Below are 13,766 nucleotides of genomic sequence, written 5' to 3'. Positions count from 1 at the left end.
GTACACAGCTAAGTTCTCTACCTATGATTTTTAAAGGGCCAGGTGCTTATCTGTCAAAAGGGCAGTCAGTCATTTTACCCCTATGGCATATTTTAAGTATGACATGTGTTATGTATGTATATATTTCATATGACATGATTTTAAATTTAAAACATTGTTTCTTTAATTATTAAAACTATTTTAACCGTTGAAATTTAATTCATTTATTATGCCCCCCTTGGAAGAAGAGGGGGTATATTGCTTTGCACATGTCCGTCGGTCCGTCCGTCCGTCGGTCCGTCCACCAGATGGTTTCCGGATGATAACTCAAGAACACTTAGGCCTAGGATCATGAAACTTCATAGGTGCATTGATCATGACTGGAAGATAACCCCTATTGATTTTCAGGTCACTAGGTAAAAGGTCAAGGTCACAGTGACTCGAAATAGTAAAATGGTTTCCGGATGATAACTCAAGAATGCTTACGCCTAGGATCATGAAACTTCATAGGTACATTGATCATGACTGGCAGATGACCCCTATTGATTTTCAGGTCACTAGGTCAAAGGTCAAGGTCACAGTGACTCAAAACAGTAAAATGGTTTCCGGATGATAACTCAAGAATGCTTGGGCCTAAGATCATGAAACTTCATAGGAACATTGATCATGACTGGCAGAGACCCCTATTGATTTTCAGGTCACTAGGTCAAAGGTCAAGGTCACAGTGACTCGAAATAGTAAAATGGTTTCCGGATGATAACTCAAGAATGCTTACACCTAGGATCATGAAACTTCATAGGTACATTGATCATGACTGGCAGATGACCCCGATTAATTTCCAGGTCACTAGGTCAAAGGTCAAGGTCACAGTGACAAAAAACATATTCACACAATGGCTTCCACTACAACTGACAGCCCATATGGGGGGCATGCATGACTTACAAACAGCCATTGTTAAAACTTCAAATGAAATTTCCTAGGAAAATTGGGCTAAATGCATGTGTTGGTTTTTGTTTTTTATTGGAAGTCTCTTCTTAGTAAAGATCCAGTTAAGTCGGAAAATGTCGTCCCTGATATGCCTGTGAAGATTGCAGATGCTTATCTTTGATGGCTTTTTACGCACATGTATTAAGCCCCATTTTCCCAGAGCATGGCTCATAAATGTTGGCAGGGACATCCCATATGAGTATGAGATCTCTTGTGTTTGTAGGTGACCTTCCTATTGGACCTGACAGGTACTCTCTAGAGAAGACTCTGTCCACGCTAACTCTAGAAAGGTGAGTATATATTGACACTTTTTCGTACCGTTATAGTCAGGGATCATATTTTCCCGCAACATCAATCGGTCCGGATATAAATGGGGAAAAGTATCCGAAAATGTATATCCGAAATCATGACAAATTACGTTAAAATATATACCATTAATTTTGCCATTCATGAAGGTGGTATAATACGTGTACAAGTAAAAATCCCTTAGGCATTTTTTTTTAAACGGAACGAGTTTCCTCAACTGGTTTTATCATTTGGTATTTCATTGTTGTTTCGTGTGCGGTTTTATCAGACTTTTTTCATCGTTGTCAATATTATTAATCTGTGTAAGTCTATACCGATGTTTTAAATTGTTGTCGACTCGATAATAGCTTACAAACATGCACTGAACCAAACAAATGTCTGTGCGTAGGTTGGCTACTGACAACAACAACTAAATATTTAATAAATAATTTGTTGTCAAATAACCCACGGCCGATAGTTTAGATGCGTACGGATTTAATCACGAGAGCGAAGCATTTGAAACCACGCATCTAATTTTCCGGTCGTGAGTTATTCAACAACAAAGTATAAAGTACACGAATTATTTCGAATCTAACACGGTTTTACTAAAGATTTATTCAATGTATATTATTTTTCTTGTGTACTATTTTATGTGAAGTTCCGCCCATAAAAATAACTTTCTGCTGTTCTGTCGATCAGATCCGCGACTTTCATTCATAATAGACCAGTCGCCAAATTATCGATCGCTCCGCCCACATAGTCACGTGGTCTAGTGATTAGAAAACTCCGACAAGCAGATCGCAATTATAGCGGATTACGTGAGGGAAATTCTATATTTGTAATGATGTATTATGCTCATTTCTATAATATAAATTATTAAAGCCGCACACTAAACTAAACTGCTTTGTAAAATGTTAATACAATCATAAATACTTTAGAGAGAAATGGCGTAATCAAAATAAATGAGTTAACGGCAGACTGACTATCAGAAACGTTTCTTATACATATTATATAGGGAGTTGATGAAAAATCCGTTGTAAAAATGAGCATTTATTTCATATTGATTTTGAACTTGTATTCAACCGTCTGACAGTGAACCCGGTGGCTATTCATATATAATATTGAAAATATTTTTATTTAATGCAAATGACATATCCATATCATGATGGGGTTTTTGTTTATTAAAAATGTTTAGATCTTTGTTTTATTGTGTTATTTTTAAAAAGACACCGATTTTTTATTTAGATATAAATTAAATTTTGAGTGTAACCATAATTTAATACATGCCTAATTTCGTGGTTTCATTAACAGATAGTTTAATATGCATTTTAGAATAAATTTTGAATAATGATCGAACAGTAATTATCATGCATTTGATATAAAATCTGTGTAAACTCTTAAAAATTACGTCCATTCCATATGTACAACACGCTTTGTTTGTCGGACAAAATGGCGGCCAGATAAGCGTTGCTGAGGGGTGTATGAAAAATCGATATCTTATTGGCTGATCGAAAAATGTGGGCGGAGCGATCGATACTTTGGCGACTGGTCAATTATATTACCGGATTATTACGCTGGTGGAAAATGTATCGGCATGTTTTGTTTAGTTACAGCGCGTGCATTCCGACGCGTCTTTTCGGATGCGTCTTTAATCCGCTGTTCACAAGTTTTTTATTCTTGGTCTGACGTGCAATAAATAGGTCCTGACCGGTTTAGAGACTGCAGCGAATGGTTTATCACACCTAATCGAGATAAGAATGTCATTAGGGTGTGTTAGCATGTACACCGTGTAATCGATTTCATGACATGGGAATTTTAACAGCAAACAGAATCGGACCGACTGTTTGGGATTTTCAATCGGTCTTTCATGACCCCAATCGGTCTAGGACCGACAAAACCGAAAAAAATATGATCTCTGGTTATAGTAAATGATCTATTGTTCATTACATTCAAGTTAAGTAAGTGTAAAATCATTTATATTTGTTGGCAGTAAATGTTGTGTGTATTTAAAATGATTTTTTGGGGGACACGTACATTTGTTGATTTCTGATTTTGAAAAGAAAAATGAGGAATTTGTGTCAGTCATTATCCAATGCGTATGTGTTAAATTTGTGGATCGTTCAAACCAAGAAATCATCGGGAAAAAGTGTCCCACTTATAATAATGATTTAACAGTATTGTTTTAAAGAATAAAAATTCTGTTGAAGTTACATATATAACAATTCAGAACTATCTATGTATAAAAGAAATTGTAAAATAAAAATAAAAGTTGATATTTGTGTTCAAACGAGTTAACCACGCCAATGAACAAGAGATTTTATTATCATAACCTGATCATTATAATGATAACAGTTTGTGGAAACATGAACTATTTTCTAGGCCTAAGAAGTTCCGCCACCTTCCCAAGTGCCTGTACACTCCTGCCTATGACAATGACCTTGAGAGGGTCATATACATGCTCGGTAAATAGCTACTTTTCTTTGAAACTAATGGTTAGTTTGAATTAAACATATTCACTTATTCTATTTTGTCAACAAGCTGTCTTATTTAATTGTTTAAGATAAAGTACACAAGATCGACATTGCAGCCTTGGAGGTCATATGAAGAGATCATTAGCATTGATCGTCAAGGCTAAAAATATGTATTAAAGTGTTTTTTTTGTAGGGGTGAGTACAAATCAGTGTCACTGATAGCTTTAGTTTATAATCTATTCTTACAAATGCTGTAACAGTTCAGTGACAAATGGTTTGAGGTAGCATTTGGGAAGAGAATGTTACCTGATGTCCAAATTGTTAGCGTACACCACTTTGTTTTGTAAACAGAAAATTATTGGAGCCTCGTTCTTGGTAAACTGGGCTGAACGCATGTGGGTAAAGCATTGACCCAGATTAGCCTGTGCTCTTCGCAGTCTTATCATGGACAACGCTTTCCTCTATTATGAAAAATGAAGTCTTGTCTTACAAAAATCCAGGTAAGGCGGAAAGAGTTGTCCCTTATTAGCCTGTGCCAACAGTAAGCTAATGCTTTAAGCCCAGTTTTCCCAGAACGCGATTCAACTAATGTTGTTCTGGTACGCTGTATGCAAGTGTTTGATTGGTCCACAGAGGATGGCCATGACCCCAATGAGTGCTACGAGGATATTGAGGGTCAGAGTGCTCTTCATGCGGCCGCAGCGGTTGGCAGTCTGGCCATTGTACACGCTCTTGTACAGGTAATATAGTGCTTTTCACCAGATTGGGAATGGGTCCTGGGTTGAATTGGGAAAAATCACTTGGTTTTGACTCTATTTGCCTTGAGAAATTTGGGAGATTCATAAAATAAATGCACATTTAAACCATATAAATTTTTCCTACATAATAGTTTAAGCTGCAATCAATGAAGGTACATGTACTATCAAGCAGAATAGAAAATGTTTATGTGCCTACAGTCAGAATAGTCATGGGTTACCAGCTTCTTAAAAATGTTCATCATTGTTTCATATTACACAACACCCTTGGAAATGCAATCAATAATTGTGCTTCGTTCTGTTATAACTGGACTTAATGCATGTTTGTAAAGGCACATGCCCAGATTAGCCTGTGCAGACAGCACATTCCAATGAAGGACGAAACTTTCTGCTTTTATGGAATTTTTCATTTAAATAAAGTCTCTTCTAAATGAAATCCAGTTTAGACAGAAAGTGTTGTCCCTGATCAGTGCTTTCCACAGGATTTTTGTCAGGTGCCCCGGGGTTGATAGGGGTGGTTCGGGAGGGGTGAACCCTCCCGATTTTGATTAAAAAAAAATTTAACGTGTCAATTGACGTTCTGTGGTGCATTATAACTAAAAAAAAACAGCGTCAAAAGACGTCATTTGGTGAGGCTATGACTCTATAAGAAGGCTATATTGTTTAATTGTTTTAAAACTTTTCCGCATAGATAGTAAAATCACTCTAACGAGTCCCCAATACATCCGTTTCAACCCGACTCTATTACTGTATACTAACTACTTTTCAAGTTTCTATTTATTACCTGATAATGCCGTTTTTCTATTTTATCAATAAATTTTAAGTGACTATTTATATTTTACCCCTTATTTATATTTTACCCTTTCCCGCATAGATGCGTATAATCCCGTTTCGATCAATTCCTTAATATATCCGTATCAACCATACCTTCTATCTATTACTGCATACTTACTACTTTTCCAGTTGCTACTCATTACCCGATAATCACGTATATTCCAGTTTTAAAGCAAATTCTGGTAAATATTTACGATAAAAGTGCTCAAGAATTAAAAAAAAAATCGCCATATTTTCTTAAGTATCAAATAAATTTTGGCATGTGTTACTATTTAAAGATGTGACGAAATATCGTCTAATCAGGGCGTTTTTTTTTTTCTCCACAGAACACGCGTAAATAGCCTGACATGATATTCATTTATTTATACAGCACAAAATACATCCACACTTTCCATGCGACGTTCTACATGTCTGCATATTTTTCGCGCGCTTTTTATTGAGACAAAGGATAATACACTGTTTATTTGACGCTACAATTTGTTAATGTCGCGTAAGCATTAAAATTCGGAAGCGTGTTTCGAATAACAAATTGATAATGCTCATTTGAAAATCGAACGAAACATTTACAGTTGTGCGTAATTAATTCAACGACTATTTGTTAAAGCGCATTACGTGTCTAATAAATGTCAGAAAAACGAGGTTAATCAGTTCTATAAATGGACATGATGAAATAAACATGCACTGGAATTAAATTGTTATCGCATAATTGTTACCGGGAGTTATTTGCAAAACTTACTCGCCACAAGTAAGCCACTTGCAATTTATTTCTCGTATTAATTATGTGTCATGAGTAACACTTGTTTACAGTAAAAAGGTGTGATGATGATGCCCGAAACCTTCTTTAATGTACTGTTCTAGTTACCGGTTTTATATTATGTGAATGGTACAACTCTTTGCTAATCAAGCTGCGATAAACTCTTACTTCGTGCCCAACTTTAATCAAAAATAATTGTCGACAGTTAACCCCGCCCTCATAAGCATTCGCATAACCGATTGGACAATGAACATCACTGTTTGACGACTGGAAAGTTACCTGAGAGTTTCCTGTGATACATCCGTGCCAGCATAAATGACTGTGTAATGTGGCTAGAATAATCGATACGCGCGTCATGCTTTTTCCTATTAGTGGATTATCTATGACCCCATGTGGTGTTTATGGCGATTACATGCGAAAGTAGGTACCAAGTGCTCTTTTAAAACAGGGAATATTGATACACTGATAAAGAAACCTTGATTTTCTTGACATTCCCCATTTTCTTTTACTGTAAAAATACACTGATCGGAAAATTTCAAGCGCCCCCGGGACTCTGATTTCGAAATTCAAGCGCCCCGGCGAGGGACTGTTTAATGGCCTGTGGAAAACCCTGCTGATTACCCAGTTTGCTCAGAGCGGGCTCCCTCTTGCAGTCAGGGGCCTCTCCTCATCTGAAGGACAAGTCCCTGAGGACACCCCTCATGTTTGCTGCGGAGAACAACCACGCTGATGTTGTCACCTACCTAGTCAAGGCCAACACCACCATTGATGCCAAAGTAGGTCTCATAAAGTTTAAACCTATTAATATAAGCTTGATTCCATGGAAAGTGCCAAAAGTTTCTTCAAATGCTCTTATGTCTGTTTTTTGGGTAGAACCAGTACTTTGTGTTTTGGTGGGAAATGTAAAGAATGCTAAACAGTGGGGATCAAAGCACTGACCTCCTGGTGGATAGATGAACACCAAATCCACTACACCACAGGGACCCTCTCATTGTAACAGACAAATCTAATCTTTCTTGGCTCTGATTCTGGAAGTTTTGTACGTAATATTTGGAAGGTTTGGGGAGAAACTGTTGTTAGCATTTCAGACAATAGAAAAAATAAAATAATGAATTTAATGTTAAGAGAATGTCAGAATTGCTTACTACTGTTTACCAGTTTATTTGAGCCACTCTTGTGTGAAAGCAGGGCTTAATGAATGTGCGTAAAGTGCAGACTGCACAAGCTAATCTGGGACGACACTACACACATGCAATAAGCCCTGTTTTCCCTGAGCGAGGCTCACTTTAACGTCTGGTGTTTGAATGGACGGCGCCTGGCTTTAGCTGTATGATTCTGTAGGCAGATGATGGTATGACTGCCCTGCACTACGCAGCCAAGGCCGGGCACCTGAACATGATTAGCCTCCTGCTGGACACTGACCGCCTGGACATTGACGTCACGGATGACGGGGGCTGGACTCCACTGATTTGGGCTGCGGAACACATGCAGATGGAGGCCGTCAAACTGCTGCTCAAGAGGAAGGCTGACCCCAACCTCCGGGACAATGTGAGTAATGTAGCAATCTGGTACGACAACTCATGAAACAAGGCAGACCCCAACCTCCGGGACAATGTGAGTAATGTAGCAATCTGGTATGACAACTCATGAAACAAGGCTGACCCCAACCTCTGGGACAGTGTGAGTAATGTAGCAATCTGGTACGACAACTCATGAAACAAGGCAGACCCTAACCTCCGGGACAATGTGAGTAATGCAGCAATCTGGTATGACAACTCATGAAACAAGGCAGACCCTAACCTCCGGGACAATGTGAGTAATGTAGCAATCTGGTATGACAACTCATGAAACAAGGCAGACCCTAACCTCCGGGACAATGTGAGTAATGTAGCAATCTGGTATGACAACTCATGAAACAAGGCAGACCCTAACCTCCGGGACAATGTGAGTAATGTAGCAATCTGGTATGACTACTCATGAAACAAGGCTGACCCCAACCTCCGGGACAATGTGAGTAATGTAGCAATCTGGTACGACAACTCATGAAACAAGGCTGACCCCAACCTCCGGGACAATGTGAGTAATGTAGCAATCTGGTATGACAACTCATGAAACAAGGCAGACCCTAACCTCCGGGACAATGTGAGTAATGTAGCAATCTGGTATGACAACTCATGAAACAAGGCAGACCCCAACCTCCGGGACAATGTGAGTAATGTAGCAATCTGGTATGACAACTCATGAAACAAGGCAGACCCCAACCTCCGGGACAATGTGAGTAATGTAGCAATCTGGTATGACAACTCATGAAATAAGGCAGACCCTAACCTCCGGGACAATGTGAGTAATGTAGCAATCTGGTACGACAACTCATGAAACAGGGCAGACCCTAACCTCCGGGACAATGTGAGTAATGTAGTAATCTGGTACGACAACTCATGAAACAAGGCAGACCCTAACCTCCGGGACAATGTGAGTAATGTAGCAATCTGGTACGACAACTCATGAAACAGGGCAGACCCTAACCTCCGGGACAATGTGAGTAATGTAGCAATCTGGTACGACAACTCATGAAACAAGGCAGACCCTAACCTCCGGGACAATGTGAGTAATGTAGCAATCTGGTACGACAACTCATGAAACAAGGCAGACCCTAACCTCCGGGACAATGTGAGTAATGGACCAATCTGGTATGACAACTCATGAAACAAGGCTGACCCTAACCTCCGGGACAATGTGAGTAATGTAGCAATCTGGTATGACAACTCATGAAACAAGGCTGACCCTAACCTCCGGGACAATGTGAGTAATGTAGCAATCTGGTACGACAATTCATGAAACAAGGCAGACCCTTACCTCCGGGACAATGTGAGTAATGTAGCAATCTGGTAAGACAACTCATGAAACAAGGCAGACCCTAACCTCCGGGACAATGTGAGTAATGTAGCAATCTGGTATGACAACTCATGAAACAAGGCTGACCCTAACCTCCGGGACAATGTGAGTAATGTAGCAATCTGGTATGACAACTCATGAAACAAGGCAGACCCTAACCTCCGGGACAATGTGAGTAATGTAGCAATCTGGTATGACAACTCATGAAACAAGGCTGACCCCAACCTCCGGGACAATGTGAGTAATGTAGCAATCTGGTATGACAACTCATGAAATGAGGCAGACCCTAACCTCCGGGACAATGTGAGTAATGTAGCAATCTGGTACGACAACTCATGAAACAGGGCAGACCCTAATCTCCGGGACAATGTGAGTAATGTAGCAATCTGGTACGACAACTCATGAAACAAGGCAGACCCTAACCTCCGGGACAATGTGAGTAATGTAGCAATCTGGTACGACAACTCATGAAACAAGGCTGACCCCAACCCTTGGGACAATGTGAGTAATGTAGCAATCTGGTATGACAACTCATGAAACAAGGCAGACCCTAACCTCCGGGACAATGTGAGTAATGTAGCAATCTGGTATGACAACTCATGAAACAAGGCAGACCCTAACCTCCGGGACAATGTGAGTAATGTAGCAATCTGGTACGACAACTCATGAAACAAGGCAGACCCTAACCTCCGGGACAATGTGAGTAATGTAGCAATCTGGTACGACAACTCATGAAACAAGGCTGACCCCAACCTCCGGGACAATGTGAGTAATGTAGCAATCTGGTATGACAACTCATGAAACAAGGCAGACCCTAACCTCCGGGACAATGTGAGTAATGTAGCAATCTGGTATGACAACTCATGAAACAAGGCTGACCCTAACCTCCGGGACAATGTGAGTAATGTAGCAATCTGGTATGACAACTCATGAAACAAGGCAGACCCCAACCTCTGGGACAGTGTGAGTAATGTAGCAATCTGGTGCGACAACTCATGAAACAAGGCAGACCCTAACCTCTGGGACAATGTGAGTAATGTAGCAATCTGGTATGACAACTCATGAAACAAGGCTGACCCCAACCTCCGGGACAATGTGAGTAATGTAGCAATCTGGTATGACAACTCATGAAACAAGGCAGACCCTAACCTCCGGGACAATGTGAGTAATGTAGCAATCTGGTATGACAACTCATGAAACAAGGCAGACCCCAACCTCTGGGACAATGTGAGTAATGTAGCAATCTGGTATGACAACTCATGAAACAAGGCTGACCCCAACCTCCGGGACAATGTGAGTAATGTAGCAATCTGGTATGACAACTCATGAAACAAGGCAGACCCTAACCTCCGGGACAATGTGAGTAATGTAGCAATCTGGTATGACAACTCATGAAACAAGGCAGACCCTAACCTCCGGGACAATGTGAGTAATGTAGCAATCTGGTATGACAACTCATGAAACAAGGCAGACCCTAACCTCCGGGGGTCAAGAAACACACTCGACCACTGGACAAATCTGAAACAGATGTTAGGAGGTTCGATAACAGGACTTGATTACAGGACCTCCAGTCTGTTTAAATAGTAAAAGGAGTCAATGAAACAGCAGGTCCTAGTAATCACAAACATACTTTGGTGAATATTCTTACCATTGAGCTTTCCTCAATTGTTTAGATGAGTTTGACCATCACTTTGGTGTTCACAAAAGCCTTTTTGAGCTCGGAATGTGACTCAATCCTGTGTTTGAGGTGGCATATGTGCATATTCATATAGCTGAGATTTGAGTTTATTTGTGAGCTGACCAACATTTCTCAATACTAGGCTGAGTGTATACTCAAATCTCATTTTTTGAGTTGAGCCAAAAAATATGAGAATGTTCATGATACTAGGCCTGTAACAATAGGGAAAACAAATCTGAAAAAATAAGGTATGTTGTGATAATCTATTAAAATTAAAAAAAAATGAAGCATTTTTTTCTGTGTAAACATTTATTCCCCCAAAACTATTATGGATACTTTCAGAGTTAAAATTGGTCACAAAGAAGTAAAGAAAAGATTATATAGATAAACATTAAGTTAAGTGGATAAATACTCTTGATCGGAATGGCTCATGATGACCCAGACATGGCCTAAACTTTGCCTTTTTTATAAAAGTGTAAAGTGAGTAATGCCAATTTAATACTAATCACACATTTAAAATAACATTGGTTGTTATCATTTCAAGTATGAGATGTTATTTCACCCCATTGGTTGTTATCATTTCAAGTATGAGATGTTATTTCACCCCTTGACTTTTCCTGATGTGTTTTAAATAAAAGTGCATCAACCTCTTCTATATAGGCCCTTATTCATTCCCCAGTTCTTTAAGCTGTGTTCTGGGTAAAATGGGTGTAATGCATGTGTGTAAAGTGTCTTTCCAGATAAGCCTGTGCAATATGCACAGGCTAATAAGAGACTACACTCTCTGCTCTTGTAGAATTGTGCATTTCAGGGAAGTCTCTTCTAAACAAAAAGCCACTTCAGATGGTAAGTGTCGTCCCTGATTAGCCTCTGCGAACTGCACAGGCTCATCTGTACAGTATGTCCTCATCTTGCAAGTATGTCCTCAACTTGCAAGTATGTCCTCATGATTGCCAGTACATCCTCATTAGCCATCATGTCCTCATGTTGCAGGAGGAGAACACAACGATGCACTGGGCGGCCTACAGTGGCAGTGTGTCCATCATAGAACAGCTGTTGATGGCCGGATGTGACCTGGACAGCCTCAACATGCATGGAGACAGACCATTGTAAGTGGGATCAGCAGGCCTCTCTGGCCATCAGGGGAAGCTGCCCACATCCCTCATGAGGGTGGATTTTTGCGCTGTTTCTCTTTTATGGGGGATTATTTTATCTTACTCTCTCATTATTACATAGAACATGTTTGCACTATATTCATCAAGTATATTCGACACTCAAATTAGACTATATTGTAATAATGAATTATAAAGTGAATGTCAATTTAATATAGAGATGAAACTCCCGTGCTCAAGTAGTATTTTTCTCCCATGTTACACACATACATGGTCCTTTATTTATGACAAGTGACCATTTTCAGTGCTCATATGATTATTGAAAAGACACATTTACTTCTCTTATTTCTAGTCAGCCAATATGTTTTTGATGCCAATGCCTGTGTGTTTGTTTGGTTTTTATTACACGGATCATTAATATTGGCTAATGCTGTTTGTAAGAAGAAAGCATCAATTATTTTGCACATAGTAGTCGTTTTTTTTATTGAGCTTTTTATACGCCCGTATAAAATACGGGACGTATTATGTGAAACCCCTTGGCGGGCGGGCGGCGGGCGGGCGGCGGGCGGAAGGCATCACTTTGTCCGGACTCTAATTCAAATTGTATTCATCCGATCTTCACCAAACTTGGTCAGCAGTTGCATCTAGTTGATATCTAGGCCAAGTTCGAATATGGGTCATGCCGGGTCAAAAACTAGGTCATAGGGTCAATAAGTGCATTTTCAAAGGGGCCACTTTGTCCGGACTCTATTTCAAATTGTATTCATCCGATCTTCACCAAACTTGGTCAGCAGTTGCATCTAGTTGATATATAGGCCAAGTTCGAATATGGGTCATGCCGGGTCAAAAACTAGGTCATAGGGTCAATTAGTGCATTTTCAACAGCGCCACTTTGTCCGGACTCTAATTCAAATTGTATTCATCCGATCTTCACCAAACTTGGTCAGTAGTTGCATCTAGTTGATATCTAGGTCAAGTCCGAATATGGGTCATGCTGGGTCAAAAACTAGGTCAAAGGGTCAATTAGTGCATTTTACTTTGTCCGGACTCTAATTCAAATTGTATAAATCTTATCTTCACCAAACTTGGTCAGTAGTTGCATCTAGTTGATATCTAGGCCAAGTTCGAATATGGGTCATGCCAGGTAAAAAACTAGGTCATAGGGTCAATTAGTCCATTTTCAACAGCGCCACTTTGTCCGGACTCTTATTCAAATTGTATTCATCCGATCTTTACCAAACTTGGTCAGTAGTTGCATCTAGTTGATATCTAGGTCAAGTTCGAATATGGGTCATGTCGGGTCAAGAACTAGGTCATAGGGTCAATTAGTGCATTTTCAACGGCGCCACTTTGTCCGGACTCTAATTCAAATTGTATTCATCCGAAACTTTTAAACAACTTTTTATCCTGCGTCAAAGTGGTATGGGGGTCTAAACAATTATGATTTAAATATTGTGTTTTAGAGAACAAATGAGACTAAGTGTACACTTATTGATATCAATGCATATATATGAATATATCAGTTATATAAGTTGTTGTTGTTTTTTTTGCTTATTTCCAAAACAAATACATCAATCATCAGTGTATCATCTCCAATGGCACACGAATCGGGCGTATATTGCTCCGTCATGCGGCGCTCTTGTTCTGTATGAATTCACGTTATGAGATATGTTATCATCCCGAAAAGGTGTTGATGTTAAAATCATGCAGGTGCATGAAATTTTACTATTTCCCGTCTACAGCCATATCAATGAGGCTAGAAAACACTTAAAATATCTGTTCAGCATAAAAAGGTATTTGGGCTCTTTTTCGTTTTTTTTCGTAGGGGTAATTTTCCTAGATATAGGGGAAAAAGTATATTATTTGATGTGGGAAGCCACCGATATTGGTGGTAAAAATGCAAATCGAGGGCCCTGAAAGGGGCTTAATGCATGTGTGTAGTGTCCGCACAGGGTAATCAGGGAGGACACTTTCCACTGTAGTGTCCGCACAGGGTAATCAGGGAGGACACTTTCC

The 13,766-nt window shown here is 39.7% G+C and overlaps 1 protein-coding gene and 1 long non-coding RNA gene across 5 annotated transcripts in view; both read left to right on the top strand.

Moving 5' to 3' along the window:
- The window catches only part of LOC127837471 (uncharacterized), a 72,756-nt gene that overhangs the window by 41,717 nt on the left and 17,273 nt on the right, over positions 1-13,766 (top strand). For all 4 annotated transcript variants that reach the window (XM_052364602.1, XM_052364601.1, XM_052364604.1 and 1 more), the window contains exons 9-14: positions 1,190-1,256; positions 3,631-3,713; positions 4,356-4,462; positions 6,719-6,841; positions 7,407-7,613; positions 11,632-11,747. In XM_052364602.1, coding sequence (XP_052220562.1) covers positions 1,190-1,256; positions 3,631-3,713; positions 4,356-4,462; positions 6,719-6,841; positions 7,407-7,613; positions 11,632-11,747 — 703 coding nt within the window. The remainder of the gene's footprint in view (positions 1-1,189; positions 1,257-3,630; positions 3,714-4,355; positions 4,463-6,718; positions 6,842-7,406; positions 7,614-11,631; positions 11,748-13,766) is intronic.
- On the top strand, positions 12,321-13,281 carry LOC127837472 (uncharacterized). The gene is made up of 2 exons (XR_008029302.1): positions 12,321-12,448; positions 12,605-13,281. It is a non-coding gene; the product is annotated as an uncharacterized LOC127837472 (long non-coding RNA).

Source organism: Dreissena polymorpha, chromosome 7 (genome assembly GCF_020536995.1).
Source record: "Dreissena polymorpha isolate Duluth1 chromosome 7, UMN_Dpol_1.0, whole genome shotgun sequence".
Lineage (NCBI taxonomy): Eukaryota > Metazoa > Mollusca > Bivalvia > Myida > Dreissenidae > Dreissena > Dreissena polymorpha.
This window is presented reverse-complemented; position numbering and strand designations above follow the sequence as displayed.